Source organism: Phoca vitulina, unplaced genomic scaffold (assembly GCF_004348235.1).
Source record: "Phoca vitulina isolate PV1807 unplaced genomic scaffold, GSC_HSeal_1.0 scaffold2, whole genome shotgun sequence".
Lineage (NCBI taxonomy): Eukaryota > Metazoa > Chordata > Mammalia > Carnivora > Phocidae > Phoca > Phoca vitulina.
Window position 1 is genome coordinate 82,463,931 of NW_022589705.1, and position 17,127 is coordinate 82,481,057.

The 17,127-nt window shown below is 42.3% G+C and overlaps 1 protein-coding gene across 1 annotated transcript; it reads left to right on the forward strand.

The window, feature by feature from the left end:
• The first annotated feature begins 9,315 nt into the window (after positions 1–9,315).
• Positions 9,316–16,126, forward strand: SYF2 (SYF2 pre-mRNA splicing factor). The gene is made up of 7 exons (XM_032391043.1): positions 9,316–9,395; positions 9,608–9,721; positions 11,941–12,066; positions 12,534–12,651; positions 13,026–13,116; positions 14,199–14,297; positions 15,052–16,126. The coding sequence occupies exons 1-7, from the start codon at positions 9,369–9,371 to the stop codon at positions 15,215–15,217; spliced, it is 741 nt and encodes a 246-aa protein (XP_032246934.1). The 5' UTR covers positions 9,316–9,368; the 3' UTR covers positions 15,218–16,126.
• Positions 16,127–17,127: the final 1,001 nt, after the last annotated feature.

The window sequence follows — 17,127 nt, forward strand, 5'->3', positions numbered from 1 at the left end:
TAAAGAAACCAGCCCATAATCCAGGCAGGGAAGAAATATCCTGACCTCATTTCTCCCAGACTTCTTATCTTCTGTAGGTGCCACTCATTGGAAGGATCCAATGAGAAGAGAGCCATAAACAAGAGAGCTTATTGGTGCAGTCCATAGAGGCCAGCACTCGTGGGTGCAGAACAGAGTGGACACTGGTGGAAGGTGGTTCTAAAGGAGCAAACAAAATATCTAGCACAATTCTTTTCACGGGACATGGTAACAATTTCATCATTCTTTGAAGTCTTAGAAGAGCTCTTTGTTCAAGTTATACTTTACATAGATTTATAAGCTTGTAACAAAGAACAGAACAAGTTGTGTGGCCAATTGAATTTCCCAAGATGAAAGATCTTCCATCCTATGTGCTATTCTTACAATGTGACACTGACACACCTCCCAAGGAGATGTAAGATCTATACCCCTAATCCTTGAATATGTGACTGCGGAAGAAGTGACGCTATGTGACTTCTGAGGCTAAGTCATAAAAGGGGAACCAGATTCCACCTGGTTCTTCTGGGATGCTTGTTTTTTTGAACCCAGTCACCATTCTTTGAGGAAACCCAGACCAAATGGAGAGGTCATGTAGGACTGAAAATTGGTACAATCCTTAGGGAGGGCAATTTGGCAATATTTATAAAAATTACAAAGGCGTTTACTCTTTGACTCAGCTATTACACTTCGGGGGATTTATGCTACAGGTGCAATTGCACAGATATAAAATGACTTATGTACAAGGATTGCTTAGGGCATCTATTTGTTTTCTCATACGATTTAGTAAAGATGACATGATAGCAGATTCATTGGGTGAGAACACACAATACTCTTTGTTGGCTGTCATTAAAGCTTGTTGGGTAAATTTGGTAAAGCCTCTGTATACATCATAACATCTTGGCCAACACAGAGAACAAAGACAGTGGGATGAATTCTCCCTCATGCCCAGGGAAAGCCAGGGTGCAATGATCTAACCATCCAGGTGGAAATCATGGCCTAAGATCCATGCCACATAACCACTGAGCTCCATTCAGGGCTGCTCAGTAAACACCTGGACAGTGTGACCTATCGGTGCCAGACCAGTCACTTTCCTTCAGTATAACAGAATGCTCACAAAGTTCCAGATATCCATCCCACATCTTGGATGTAATTGGGTTGGTTCTGTTTAGAGTGATTTTGTTGTTGTTGTTCCCAACACAGGGGTGCCTGGGTGTTCAAATGTTCATATCCTGGGGTAAACCACATAAATCCATCCCAAATGTGGGTATAGCCAACCATGGTTCTGACAGTCATATTTTTAGGATTCTTTTGGTTAACAAGTTGGTGGGCTGCCTGCATAGTTTGGTTAACAGAAGAAGAATACTTATGTCCTGTGTCATTAATAGTGTGTGCTGTAGGCCAGGCTTCTGGATCAGGGTTACTGATGTCAGATGTACTAAGGATACCAATCTCAGCATGTTCTTCCTTAATGTGTTGCATTAGGACCTTCCAACCACCCCCCAGGAAGGGGTAGTATCCACCATGGTAATTCTAACAAGCTAGAGAGAGGAAGCTGTCCACATATTCAACAGTTGGATTGATTTTTATTTTGGGCAAATGAGTGTGTCTACTGCAGAAAGACATTTCCATCAGTTGTCCATCCATGACTGGACACCATAGGATAGACAGAAACCCAACCAAATGATTTCTAAAAATTATATGATTGTACTTGGGCTATGAATTTTCTGTGGATTTATTGCCCATCTCTATTGGGGAAATTAATATAAGAGTTCCAGGGCTTTGGGAGCAAATGTGAGGCAAACTCACATTTGTATCTGTGTTAACCTAAACCAGTTCTAAAGAACTGGAGTTTATTAAAGAGGGTATTTTACCACCAGCAGAGAAGCCTGACCTTGTGTCAAAGATCAAAAGTCATGAGAATTCCAATCAGAAGGAGTAATATCGCAAATATTTCAACTGGCTTAATCATCCTATAAAATGCTCATATAGCCTTCAAGTTTCCTTAAATATTAAGTATTTAGGCACCTAAGTATTCATAAAACTCCCCAATATAGACAAGTATTTCTACAATCAGAAATGCAAGGATCAGGGTTACATGTGTGAATAAAACTTTGGATAGTAGAGCTGGTATAACAATCATAGGATAAGAGGAATAGGAGACTATAAAGTATGATGAAAAAAAATTTTTTTTGGTGGGGCGCCTGGGTGGCTCAGTCGTTAAGCGTCTGCCTTCGGCTCAGGTCATGATCCCAGGGTCCTGGGATTGAGCCCCACATTGGGCTCCCTGCTCCGCGGGGGGCCTACTTCTCCCTCTCCCACTCCCCCTGCTTGTGTTCCCTCTCTCGCTGTTTCTCTCTCTGTCAAATAAATAAAATCTTTAAAAAAAAAATTTTTTTTTTTTGAAATTGTAATATACAGGCCTGGTCCAGAGTCTTGGGATAGCTGTCTACTCAGATGTCACCTGCTTTTGGGATGGCATAAGTTTTAATTTTCTGATAGCGATGGATTGCCCACCAGGTATTAGAGCTTTCTTTAAATGGGAACCATGAACCCAAGAATCAATGCCTTTGAGTTTAACTGCACAAGGATTTGTCCAAGGTAACCTGGTAGGGTCTTTTCCATTGAGGCTATAAAGGATCCTTATGGAGATGTCTTTTCCAGTAGACAGAATCTCCAGGTTGAAGGTGGTCCTGTAGGATGTCTGTCTCCTGGGAGCACTCTGTGGAAGAACTTTTCTACCAAGCATGCATTTTCTTTAAGGCCTCTATCACCCCTTGTAATATTCAAGCATTTATCCTTTAATTAATAAAGGTTCATGAACTCCTGAACTTAATCTCATAGGTCTCCCAGGTACGATCTCAAAGGACAATAATTTAGGTTTCTTGAAAGGTGTGCACCTTAAATTTAACAATATAATTGGCAGTAACTTAAGCCAGGGTGAGTTAAAGCCTTCTCTAAATTTAGCTAGTTGGGTTTTAATTATACCATCTGTCCTTTCTGCCAATCCTGATTACTAATGAAAATGTAAAATAGGCCAAATATCAAAATTGTCTTAATTATTTGCCCACTAATGCGTCCGTCGATTGCTGTGCAATTCAGATGGGATTCTCCCATTGGGAGTGATATTTCCTAATTATAACTTGGCTATTGCTGATGCAGTGGCTCTGTGACAGGGGAAGCCTTCTACCCAATGGGCATACATACAAATCATTACCAACCCATATTTACATCCCTGAGAGGGTGGCAGCTGGATAAAATCCAATTGGCATACCTCAAAGGGTCCTGAAGGCAGTGGGAAGTGCCCCATGGAATTGTGAATAGGTTTCTCAGATTTATGTTTTGGACAGATTGGACAATGCTGATAGATTTCAGATGCAGCTTTGTGGGAAGGGTTCCAAAAAGTATTATTTTCCCCAATTTATCATTTTTTCTGTGCTCCAGTGGGTCATTTCATGAACTAATTTTGGAGTAGTTTTCTGTGCACAATCAGGAAGGACAGGCCATGCATCTGACCCAGACCAAAGATGGATAGTCGAGTCAAATTTGCAATTTGATTTGATCGTCTTTTCTTTTCCTTAAAGGTGGCGTTCTGTTGAGCATCCTTAGTTATTTGTTTTAAATCACCAATAGCGGTTGAAGTGAACATTAATTTTAGGGTAGAACAGCTTGGCAAAGCTACAGCTTTTGCGGCAGGGTGTGATACATGGTTGCCTTTGCTTTTCTCCGTGTTTGTTGCAGAGTGGCCAGGACTTTTAATTTTAGCTAATGACTTTGGTAATAGAATAGAGTCTAATAGTTCTAACGCATAAAAGCTATTTTTAATCTTTTGGCCAGAGGAGGTTAAAAATCGTTGTTGTTTTGAAAGCATACCAAAACCATGCGCACCACAAACGCATACCTGCTATCATTATGTCATATCAGACATTTGTCTCTTGCCGGAATGCAAGCTCTAGTTCAGGTCAAAAGTCCAGCCTGTTGAGGTTTCCAGTTATGGAATGAATAAATCACAGCGATGGAAGGTACAGCATAGGGAATAAATGTAGTCATTGGTCCTGTAATAGGGTTGCGTGGTGACTGATGGTAGATACATTTCTGGGGAGCACAGCAAAACTTATAAACTTGTTGAATCACTATGTTGCGCACCTGAAACTAATCTAACGTTGTGTGTCAACTATACAAAAGAAATGAGAACGGTTCAACACGTTGAGCTGCAGAGGCCTCAGGTAGAGGATGAGCCTCAGTTCTCTCTGTAGCTGGTTACAGAGTATCCTGCTGATATTTTCCTGTTTTAACCCTTAAATAAGAACTGTCAGTGAACCAAATTATTCAGCATTTCTGGTAGGGCTTTCTTGAAGATCTAGTCCACGAGTCCACAGTGGACCAGTTGTAGTAATATAGTCACGAGGAATCTCATCAGAGGCAAGAGGCAAAAAAGTTGCAGGCTTTAAGGGTGCCAGGCTGGCTTGGTCAGTGGAGTGTGGGGCTTGGACTCACAACCCCAAGATCAAGATCTCTTATGAGTCTGAGCCCCACATTGGGTGTAGAGATTACTTAAAAATAAAACCTTAAAAAAAAAAAGAGTAGCTGGGTTTAAAGAGTGACATCTGGTCACAGAGATGTTTGAAGGTGACAGCAGGAGAATGTCAGAAGAAGTACATTTGCTAGCAGATGAGAGCTTTCACCAAACGTGAAATTTAAATGATCCAGGGGAATTCATGATTGGTTCTTCTGTGTCTTCTGACAAAACAGCAGTGTCTGCTAGAGCTCTCACGCAGGGTGGCAGTCCTTCAGCCGTTGGGTCCAGTTGCTGACTGGAGTACCCTGAAGACCTGTGTTGGTCTCCATGTCTCTCTGTCAAAACTCCTAAAGCATTAGCTTTGTGTTTGTGGACAAAGAGGAAGAAGGGCAATTGATAATTTGGGGTGCCGCAGAGCATGGATTGAGCAAGGTGTTTCACCTCCTCGAAAGCCTGTTGGTTTAATTTAGTCCAATGGAAGGGCTCTGGTTACGGTGCCTTAAGTAAGGAATTTAAGGATTGAGCAATAGCAGAGAAATTAGGAATTCAATTCTGGCAATATCCAGCTGATCTCAGGAATCCCCACAACTGTTGTTTGGTTTGAGGAAGGGGAAGGGAGCCAGTGCTTTTTATTCTTTCAAGATTGAAGAGAAATCCTTATTCACTAGTGACATATCCCAAATATTTAACTTGGGGTATTTTATTTTTTTAATTTATTTTTTTCTCCCCCACCGCCGACTTGGGGTATTTTAAATTGTAATTTTTCTTTTGCTACCTATGTCCTTTTCCAACTAACTGTTTTAACAGTTGGATACTGTCAATTGAACAAGCTCTTTATGAAGGGGAGCAAAGAAGAAAGTGGTCCACATATTGTAATAAGTAGAATTTTGAAGGGAGGTTACATCAGCTATGTCTGCTTTTAAGATTTGGGGTAAATGGGGCGCCTGGGTGGCTCAGTCGTTAAGCGTCTGCCTTCGGCTCAGGTCATGGTCCCAGGATCCTGGGATCGAGCCCCACATCGGGCTCCCTGCTCCGCGGGAAGCCTGCTTCTCCCTCTCCCACTCCCCCTGCTTGTGTTCCCTCTCTCGCTGTGTCTCTCTCTGTCAAATAAATAAATAAAATCTTTAAAAAAAAAAAAAAAAAAAAAAAAAAAAGATTTGGGGTAAATAAGTAGGGCTCTCAGTGTAACCTTGAGATATAACTGCCTATGTATATTATTTTCCTTCCGAGGGGAAGGCAAATAAAAATTGGCTGTGTCCACAGGTATACTGAAGAGGGCACTACATAAATCCACTCCCGTGTAGATTTGCTGTCTGGAGGAATAGTAGAAAGTAAGGTTGAGGATTAGGCACACGTGGATGTTGTGGAACGGCAACATTATCGGTTGCTGTAAGGGCCTGTACAAACCTCCATCGTCTGCCACAAGATTTTCAGATGGGAAAAATTGGCTTTTATGAATACACACACACACACACACACACACACACACACACACACCTCGATTACAGGTTTAATCCCTTCAATGGCTTCAGAATTTAGAGGATATTGTTTAATATTAGGGAGTGGTTTAATATCAACCTGACCGTTTAGATAGGAGGGGCAGAGTTTATACGTCTGATGTCAGTAGGACTTTTGGACCAGAGTGTCAGGGACAGTGTCCAGGAGGGGGTGCTGTAGGTTTTGAATTACAGGAAAGAATGTAGGCTCCTTTTCTATAGACTTTTCTGTGTGCTGTTATGCTATTTGCGGAAACATTCCTCCCGCCTTTTTAAAGTTATCTCTACACCCAAAATGTGGCTCGTTGCTGCAATGACTGGAGTTATTTATTTATTTATTTAGCATTTAAAAAAAACATTTACCCCTTTTGAGAGAAGGAAAAGTGTGCCTGATAAATCTCAAGAAAATCGCAGCCTAACAGGTAGGAATTGTAGGGATCAGAAGGAATGGATGAGTGCCTTGTAAAGGCCCCAGCTGAAAAAAGGATAGGTAAGAATTTAAAAACTGTCATGAGATATTAGTCACTCCCACCTTTTGCAACGTTTCTGTACTCCGTGGAAGGGAGACAGAGAGGCTGGTGGGGTTGAAAATTGACAGTGTTGCTCCCGTGTCTGTAAGAGCTCCTGTCACCTCATTCCCAATAATAAGATTTATTTCCCCTAAGGTGTCAGTTTGAAGTCATCGGAAGACCCCCCTCCCGGCCTCAGAGCTGCCCTGTTCTGTCATATGAGCATTCTTCCCCAGCTGCTGGTGTCCTTAGAGGGGAAAGGGTTCTGAGGCTCTTGCAGCTGATTTTGTCTTGTCAGTTTGCAGCAAGCCTTCTTCCAATGGCCAGGTTCTTCTGCAGTAATTGCAAACACCTTTGACAGGAAAAAGACCCTGAAGATTTTGGGGATTTCTGGGGGTTGTTAATTGTTGTAATTGTAATTGGAGATGCATGATCTGGGCAGCTTGGACTTGTGAGTCCTTTCTTTTTCGTTGCTCATTCTGTGGTGTGAGATAACTGATCAGCCAAATTAACCAGATCGTGAGGCTCCATGGTGGCCCAGCTGAGTCGCTGTCATTTAACTAAGGGACCAAGTTCACTTTCTAACCCATTAGCAAAGGTGGAGTTAAAGAAAAAGGACATTTCATGTTTAATTTTGTCAATACCAGGGTATTGTTTAAAAGTTTTTTCCAATCTATCATAATAATCAAAACCAGGTTCATCTGGCCTTGGAGTACATTGTTGAATTTTTCTCTAATCTGTGGCCTTTGGAAAAGCTGCCAGAATAGTTTTATGTAATTCTTCAGCTAGCTTAAAAGCATTTTTTTTTTCCCCTGTAGCATTTTCGCTTAGAAAAATCATCAAAATGCTATGTCCAGCCTACTTTCCCCATCCAGTCCCTTGCATGACTCTCATTCACAAGCATATGGATAAGTCAATAAAGGTCAGAATAACCAGGTTTGCAGATCTGAATAACTAAATTGAATTCCTTAGCAAATCCTAGAGGGTCTTCAAGGGCATTGGGAAAGTCCTTGATAATGGCTTGTAATTCTGCCTTCGTCCAAGGGGTGTAAGTAACTGATAAAGTCCCAGAGCCTCTCTCATTAGGTTTAACTTTAGAAGGAGTCTGGATGACTGGAGGAGCTAGGGGAACCTCCGGGTTGTCATTATGGAATGGAAGTTCGGCTAGACTGGGGTTTTACTGGTGGAGAGCAGAGGGAGAAGATGGAAGAGGATAAGTAGTCACAGCAGTTCGCTCAGAAGACTGCAAACTTTTGTAGTTTAAATACTCTCTCAGTTACAGTTAGCTTGAGAAAGTTTAGAGTTATTTTCTTATAAGGAAGCAGGTTTAGAATTAATTTCTTGGAGGCTCCAAATACCAATTTAAATATACTTCTCACCCCTGGTTGCTTGGTTTTCTTTTCATTTTCCAATTGTGCATGCAAATAAACTAATTTTGGAATCTCAGAAGATCCCCAAAGTGGCCATAGTAAGGACAAGTCATTTTCAGTCAGATTGGTCCGACAAGATAGAAACTTACAAGGAATGGACCCATAATATTTGAACATAAACGCAGCTTGGCTTCCACACAGGGGCTGCTTTCCAGCAGCAATTTTTGAAACCAAACACCCCATTGAGTAATCAGTCACCAGAGAGAAAAGCATCTCTCTCTGTAAGTCACACAGATAGAAGCCTGCACCAGAAGGACACCCAAAGAAATTAGGCCTGAACCTTAACCAAAAAAGGGGAGGTTGGGAACCGAGAGGATTTACCACCAGAACCTGGAGTTGGTTGGGGAGAGGACAGAGCACGATAGGCTCAGGAAGATACCCTGCTCAGATCCAGCGGTGGCTCAGGAGTCAGAGTGGAGTGTTGCTTCTGACACCATTAATGTCAACTGAGAAAAGAAGGCAAAACTGAAAAAGAACAAAGGCCTTTATTTGGGGTCTCAGAATTGCAATTCGGGCAGCACAGATTCCAGCAGCAACCAGAAAAATGTGTCACCTGTGTGGGGAAAGCAAGGGGCTTTTGAGAAAGGGGAAGGGGGGCAATTACACGACTTCAGTGAAAGAAAACGAAATTGTCAATTGGTACTACCAGGCTGAACAGCTTTTGGTTACACTTTGATGGACTGATTTACTGTTGCTAACGAACGAAACTATTCCTGATACGCATTAATTCCTCTATCTTCAGCCAGACGCCAGTCCCCCTTTGACTCTAGGTACAACTGTTGGTAAAAAATTGCTGTTTCTGGCCCAGTTCAAAGGTCTTTTTGCCCCGTTCCAGAGTTCATTAGCTATTTGTTTTAAAAAGGAAAATGGCGCTTGTCTCAAAATGGAGCCTCTCCTGTCTGGAAATTTTATACAGTTCTGCAGTGGGGGGAAAGGAAACCGACCAGGCGAGAAAAGTATCTCACACTACCGAAGAGAATTAAAATGGTGCCACTTGACAGTACTGAGGGCCTAGGGGAGACAAGGCAGGCAGGGGAGACCTGCCTCGCAGGAGGTGACACTGAGGCTAAGCGCTGAATGGCAAACACTCTTCGCTCCAGGGAGTGGCAGGCACTTGGGATGACGTCCTATCCGGCTCCAGGTCCCGCCGGTCCCTCCTAGCTGTCGCCTTCCGAGCGCTTCCCCGCCCTTGCCTCTGAGGCCTCTTGCGGCTGCGCAAGGCCCTACCCAATCGAAAACGTCTCAGTGTTAAAAGTGGCGCGGATTGGTCCCAAGCTCCCGAGACCTCCAGGAAGGGGCGGGGCTTATAGTAGGTTTTTCAATACGTATCGGCTGGGTGGGCCACAGGCAGACGGAAGTGCCCTGTGTTGTTGTCGGAAGTGGCGAAAGAAAGATTGTGATGGCGGCTGCGATTTTAGCCGAGAAGGTAAGTTCCGCCGGCTCTACCCAGGGATTTTTGTGGGGGGAGGCTCCGGGCGGACACAAAAGGCGAGAGGTGGAGGAGATGCCTGGGTGCCGGGCCAGGGAGGCGCAGACGCCATGAAGTCGGGGTCGGTGTGAGGGCTCGGCCCGGCCTGGCGGGACCGGCGGGGAATCAGCCCGGGCCGTCCCGCCTCCAGTCGGTCCTCCTCGCCGCAGGTGCCGGTGGACAGCGCGGAGGAGGGGCGGCAGCCCCTGGCGGAGGCCGCGGAACTGGCCGCCCAGAAGCGCGAACAGAGGCTGCGCAAATTCCGGGAGCTGCACCTGAAGCGGGTGAGTAGCCTCCAAGGCAGCTGAGGCTGGTCGTTCTGGCAGGCCCGTGCGCGTTTGTGGAGGGGCGAGGAAGCTGCAAAACCATGCTTGACAGACCCGCAGAACTGGATGAAAGATCTTTCCCGGTGGTTCTCAACCCTGGCAGCAGATTGAAATCACCTTTGAAAATAACACATGCTCTCTCTAACCCTCCTCTCACCCACTTCTGATTTAACTAATCTGGGCTAGGTTTGGGAGTCTCTATTACTAACAGCCTCCCTGCTGTATGAGTCTGACAAACTAACTCTTCGTTTTACCTAGGGGATATGTGGAGCTGGAGACTGGAAGAAACTCGTCCGTGTTAATAAGAGAGCTGGTTGCCTGTTCATTAAAAAATAATCAGCAAATCTCTGAAAGTCTATAGTGTCAGTGGTTCACCTAGTTGGTGGGAAACTAGCTGATTATGATATGGCTTTTGCTCTTAAGTAGAAGAGATGATTTTCTAGCTAGAAATATGGCATGCTAGCTTTGAGAACAAAGTGCCCTGGGAGTGTAGAGGAGAGATGAATACAGTGTGAGGGGCTCCAGGGAGTGCCTCATATAAGAGGTGACACCTAAACTACCGTTTGAAAGATGTGTAAGGTATTATCAGACAAAAAAATTGGAGGAAGAAATATCCAAGTAGAGGAACCAAATGCAAATTAAGGGAACTCATATTAGGGATAAGAGTCCAGCAAACAACTGGCTGCAGTTGGAGCTGAGAAAGGAAAAAGCAGCTCTGGTCTATTTCCACTTAAGTGGCTTGACTGACAGCTTGGCTGTGGTTTCACAAACCCCCAACATCACTCTGACTGTTGGAGTGAGACAAAAACAGTACTGTTCAAACCACAGAAATGACCACACATTCCCCTCTTCTGCTAACTCCAGTGACTATTAGGATCAATTACAGCATTAGTCTCACCCCGTTAATCCTGTAGAAAAACAGGGTACCCAGTCATCGAATGCCCTGCCTTTCTGACACTGTCTTATCCAGAGCACCGCCATACTCCCTTGAACCTTACCCCCCCACCCCAGGCACCTGATAAAAACCCAAATCCTGTAACTAGCCTCTCCTAACACCCTCTCACTGAAATGCCTGTAGTTCCCCATGGTTTGCTCTCCTTCAGTGCAGCAAACACAACTTTGACTATAGGTATGTTCTTGGTGTTTTCAGCTGGAGGGCATTGCCAGAGCCAAGAGTACAAGAGTGTAAGAGGGATGGTAGTTGAGAGGAGTATCTCTGTTTGTCCAGAAAAAGTTAATGAAGAATTACACACACTTAAATATTGACTTGGAGGGACTGTGTAAAGTACATGTGGTTGGAAATTAGGAGACATGGCTTCCTGGACTAACTGCCGCCAACCTGTGACCTAAGGAACCTCTAACTTAGGTTGTCCTTAAGATGATATACTCATTTTGTTGTGTGCAGTTAAGTTCACTTTATAAGATTTGATTTATTTGAGACAGCACAAGCTGGGGGTGGGAAGGAAAGGGGGGAGGGTCAGGGGGAGAGGGAGAAGCAGACTCCCCGCCGACAGGGCTCCATCTCAGGACCCTGAGATCATGACCTGAGCCGAAGGCAGACGCTTAACCGACTGAGCCACCCAGGCACCCCACTTAAATTCATTTTAAATCACACTTCATGGAGTAATTCAAATGGAAAATACCTTTCCTTTGCCATAAAGTAAAATGTTAAAATATTTAAGAAGGAGGAGAGACTTGGAAAGGGTTAGAGATACTAAGATTAGTGTTAAAGCCTCCAGCCCCAAATTGAAGCTTTTTGCTTGAATTAGGATTAAAATAGAATTGAGGGGTGCCTGAGTGGCTCAGTCGGTTAAGCATCCAATTCTTGGTTTCAGCTCAGGTCATGATCTCAGGGTACTGAGATCAAGCCCCTCATCGGGCTCTGTGCTCAGTGCAGAATCTGCTTGAGATTCTCTCTCCCTCTCCCCCTCTTGCTCGTGCGTGTGCTTGCTCGTGCTCTCTCTCTCTCTCTCAAATCTTTAAAAAAAAAAAAAAAAAAAACAACCCTAATTAGGCCATTCCCTTGCTTAAAATCCTTTGATGGCTATCTGTTGCTTTTAGGATAAAACAGAGTCCCCTTGTTAATGTATCTTACCTGACCCTTTTCAAAGTGGGCAAGATTTTGTTTGGATTTGTTTTCATGTCCCAGCTGACAAATTTTGTGTTAACGGTTTTAGAATGAAGCTCGTAAATTAAATCACCAGGAAGTTGTTGAAGAAGATAAAAGACTTAAGTTACCTGCTAACTGGGAAGCCAGAAAAGCTCGTCTGGAATGGGAGCTGCAGGAAGAAGAAAAGAAGAAGGTTAGGATCTACTCTGCTGGCTTCATAAGTGGTTTATTCAGTCATTCTTGTGTACAGTGACTGTAGTACCTGGTTTGTACACTGGGTCTGGGCCAGACTGCTGGAGTCCATGTGGTGGCCCTGCTCTTGACTAGCAGCAACACTTCGGAGGAGTTATTTCACCTCTCTGTGCCTTTGTTTTCTCATCTGTAAAACGGGGACTATAATAACAATGATTCGAGTTACTGAGGAATTAAACGAGTCAGTGCATGTAAAACATTTCCAAGGGGCCTGGCACCTGCTACCCGCTGAGTATGTGTTTTAAATTGAGGCACGCGCTCTTACACACCATAGCAGGTTCCCATATTTCCTCCAAATAATAATCATTAAAGTATTGCCTGATACCTTTGTTCAACCTTGATTTAAAATAGATCCGATACTTGCTTGGATCATCATTGCAGGTATTAGCTTCTTTTCCCTCTTCTTAGGAATGTGCAGCGAGAGGGGAGGACTATGAGAAAGTGAAGTTGCTGGAGATCAGTGCAGAAGATGCAGAAAGATGGGAGAGGAAGAAGAGGAGGAAAAACCCTGACCTGGGATTCTCAGGTAAAGCTTGCCTTTTCTTGACTGAATGGCCCCATTAGATTAGCATTACCCTCAGTGTTTCTGGTTTTAAGAAAGGATAGGCACTCCCCCCCCCCCCCCCCAATGATATGTCCCTTCGTGGAATAATCTCCAAGAGGCTTAAACCCAAGAAAAATACAAATAATATCTTATGGGCAGAAGTGAAAAAAGCGGTACTTCAGCCAGCTGGATTCTTTTATTCTTTGTGGTAAAAGTAACAAAAGCCTGTATCGTCAGCACCTTCAGGGTAGAAGCTGTTTAGTGTCTTGTGCAGGTAGTACTAATGATTGTGATACTCTGGATCATCATGACAAGACAGGGAAATAGATCTTCTCCGATTCTCCTTTTATCTTTAGATTATGCTGCTGCTCAGTTACGCCAGTATCATCGGCTGACCAAGCAGATCAAACCCGACATGGAAACTTATGAGAGACTGAGAGAAAAACAGTAAGTTGACAGAATTAGTGCAAGTCCTGTTTCATCGCAAAGGGACATAGGTGTGTGTGTGTGTGTGTGTGTGGTGTATACATACATACACACATACGTAAATACAAACACTTTAAAGCTTAGGTAATGGTCATTAACAGCTGCCTAAGAATGCTTTCTGGCCTTGACAATACTGTTTATTGCTCACTCCACAGCAGTTCAGCTAACCACCTGGTTATTGTTCTAGCTGGGCATTCTAAGACTAGGTGTTGAGAGTTTAACAACCAGATTATCATAGTTACTCAGATGTTTTAGGAGGCCGGATGCTTTAGTGCCAGGATGGGTGAACATTTTCTGCAAATATTTTAGGCTTTGTGGGCTCTTTGGTCTCCACTCCACTGCTGTGATGTGAAAATAGCCATGGAGGATACGTGAACAAATGGGTGTGGCTGGGACCCAGTCAGATGTTTGCAAAAGCAGGTGGTGTTGTTAACTGACCCCTGCGTTAGTGGGAAGAGAAAGAACCTGAACCTAGAAGCATGTCCCTTAATCTCTGGCCCTTGGCTCTTAAATCTGTAGAATGAAGGTGCTGGGGGAGGGGATATCTTAGGTCCCTTCCAATTCTAGCTTGCTTGCTTGCTTGCTTGCTTTTTATTTATTTATTTATGTATGTATGTATGTATGTATGTATGAATGAATGAATGAGAGAGAATGAGATAGAGCATGAGAGGGGGAGGGTCAGAGGGAGAAGCAGACTCCCCACTCAGCAGGGAGCCCGATGCGGGACTCGATCCCAGGACTCCAGGATCATGACCTGAGCCGAAGGCAGTCGCTTAACCAACTGAGCCACCCAGGCGCCCCTGCTTGCTTTTTATATATATAGATATATAATATATTATATATATTATATATTTTATATATATATATATATAAAAGTTAAGGTAGGATCCCACAGTCAACACTGTATCTATTATAATATATATAATGTCATGTGTAAAATAATGTATGTATTTTATTGCTCACCAGGAGTGGTAGTTTGGTTTGAAATTTGCAAATGTGGAACTGTCTAGTGTTACTTTAAGTCCGTTTTGCTGTCTTTTCAGTGGAGAAGAGTTTTTCCCAACATCCAACAGTCTTCTTCATGGAACACACGTGCCTTCCACAGAAGAGGTTGATAGGATGGTCATGGATCTGGAAAAACAGTGAGTACTCAGTACAGCAGCCTGAACTTTTAAACATTTAACGACAAATGGACATAGCGCGCTTAGAGCGATTTGAAAGAGCAGATACTGTTTTTGTTCATTTCTGACTCAGCGTCTGTAGTCGTTTTGGGGACAGACAGTATGTGTGAGTTGAATCCATATGATACGGGAGGGAGGTGCAAAATATTGCTGAAATAGAGTTCTCATAATTGAAGCAGGGAAAGGTCCAAAGAAAATGATTGTTTAAGGGCTTTGACCTTCATAAGCATTCCACTATTTGATTTGAAGAAGTACGAATGTTCTGGTAAATGAACCTTTGTTATATTTGTGTTTCTTAATACTGATATGTGTGAATATTAGGCAGAATTAATTTCTATTTTAGGAGTTAATACATAAAACTGTTAATACTAGTATATCGTGTATACTCCATTCATATTAGCTGTGGTTCTTACTAATATAAGTATTGTCATTTTCTTCTAAGTAGAGCTTCATGTGTCCAGTGGCTAACAGTGTATCATTGCTCTTCTAGAAGCATTCTGAGGACGAATTTGTATTTATTGAATTTCAGGGTTCATACCTGGGGTTGTGCTGTCAATTAGCAATTTCAGTTTGATCTTGATGAAAACTTCCCCCACCCTTCAAGGGTGCTATTCTCGGTGCACTGATTCTGTTCTTAACTATTTGGCCATGTTTTATTAAGATTAAAAAAAAAAGGCAATTTTGAATTTTGTAAATTTTTTTCTTCTTCCTTCAGAATTGAAAAGCGAGACAAGTATAGCCGGAGACGTCCTTATAATGATGATGCAGACATCGACTACATTAATGAAAGGAATGCCAAATTCAACAAGAAGGCAGAAAGATTCTATGGGAAATACACAGCTGAAATTAAACAGAATTTGGAGAGAGGAACAGCGGTCTAATCCCTTCAGGAACTGTTTTTAGAAGCTTGAGAATGCTGGCAAATTGAGGTTCTCTTCAACCAGCACTCCGTCTACTTTGCCTTTCCACTCAACATTTAGAAATAAATGCTTTTTCTTAAACATATACTTCCATGTATATTCCCACATTTCTGTGCTTGGATATAAGATGTATTTTACGAAGTAGTGTACTTGTTTTGTAAAAAATCTACTTTGTATAAATACTAATTATTTTTCTATGTATTTTAAATGGGTATGATTATTTAGTCTTTGAAGCATTTTGGGCTGAAGATTGTTGCAGCGTACATAAATGCAGTCATTGTTGCTTTGAATGTTATGAATTTGACAAAAGGTAGAGTTGGACTCAGCAACCTTTTGAGGTTGTAGACTTGGAAGCTAAGTACAGCGAGGAGGAAGGTGGCCATGGTTACTGGAGGGCCCTCTCTACCCATGGCCTCTTATGACCAAGTTCAGGAAGCATCATGAATATTGATCATGTACAGTTCCTTTTAGAAAAAGCAAATATCCTGTGGAATAGGATCCCTACGAAGCACTAGCATTCAAAACTAATATTTGTATATATATGCAAAATTACGTGCTTCCATTGAATAAACATTAAAATCTTTTCTTCAATTATGTGGAATTCAAAACCGTCAAAAGAAGACAGAATAATACAATGAATCCCATGTACCCAATACCTATCTTCAGTAATCAACTCCTGGCCAGTCTTGTTTCAGCTTCATTTCTATCTACTTTCCCCTCTGTGAGTCCCATGTTATTTTGAAGCAAATATTAAATGTATACTTTTGTCTATAAATATTTCAGTATCTGAAAGATAAAGACCACTATCCTATTATCACAATAGTTTTATTTTAATAAAAAGTCCAGAGAGAAAGATTGGTAAATAGTTTTTTTCTATGTGTTGTTTAAAATGAGGACATTCCAAATCTGAAAGAGAAAATTTCAAAATTATATCAGCATTTGTGTTTAAAGACAGCTTAACATTTAATACCACTGGTGATTATTCCCTTTTAAAATTTATGTAGCACTTTCTATTTCTGTACTCCTTTTGTTTCTGCTGCTAGTATTTCTGTGTGCAGTTAGGTCTGATCACAGGGCCTTGATGCTGCTTCCCAACATATATTCAGTACGTTTCTATTTCCATTACACTATCTTAGTTCAAGTCTTTGATCCTGAATATTGCAATAGCTTAAAAAAAAAAAAAGTCAAAACATTGTCAAATGTATTTAAAAGCATAGTCCATGATAAGCTAGCAAGGTTTATTCTAAGAAAGCAAGAGTAGCTTGTAGACCCGTTAGTTGTGTGTCCAATATCAATTCTCAGTTCTTTGTTACCCACCAGAACCCTGATTTTTTTTTGTGAATTTGTGGTAAAATTTCCGGCTAAATATTTGCTTCTCCAGATTGACTTGCTATTATAGGTGGTCACATGTTCACATGCTGGCCAATTGGACACCAACTAATTTATTCTGAGAAACTCTTTGCTTTCTTGGTAAGGGAATTGCTACTCCCTGCTTACCCCTTCCTTCTTCCTGCTTTCATCACAGACATGAGGCCTAGAGTTGTAGCAGCCATGTTGTGCCATGAGGTAACAAGTATGAGGACAAAAGTGTGCTGAGGAGTGTGGAGCAGAGCTTGAGTCCCTGTTGCCATTGCTAAGTAGCTACACTAGCTCTAGGTGTCTCTCATCTTCGTTTCTTGCCACTGAATAAATTTATGACCAATGCATTGTTCAATCTCAGGACATCTGTTGATAAATAGTACAAACACACAAGTCAATATGCATGTGTAAACATTACATAAACAGCTTATCTAGTCTAGAAGTAGGAATGGAGATGAGAGGAAATAGTTACAATAAAAATTAGATATTTAGACACAATGAGAGGGTCTTCA

What these genes read in the sequence shown, in the direction of transcription:
- SYF2 (XM_032391043.1), top strand. Translation starts at nt 9,369, where the DNA reads ATGGCGGCTGCGATTTTAGCCGAGAAG. An exon ending in GGGAGCTGCACCTGAAGCGG is followed by an intron (nt 9,722 to 11,940) that starts GTGAGTAGCCTC and finishes TAACGGTTTTAG; the next exon opens with AATGAAGCTCGTAAATTAAA. An exon ending in GTCATGGATCTGGAAAAACA is followed by an intron (nt 14,298 to 15,051) that starts GTGAGTACTCAG and finishes TTCTTCCTTCAG; the next exon opens with AATTGAAAAGCGAGACAAGT.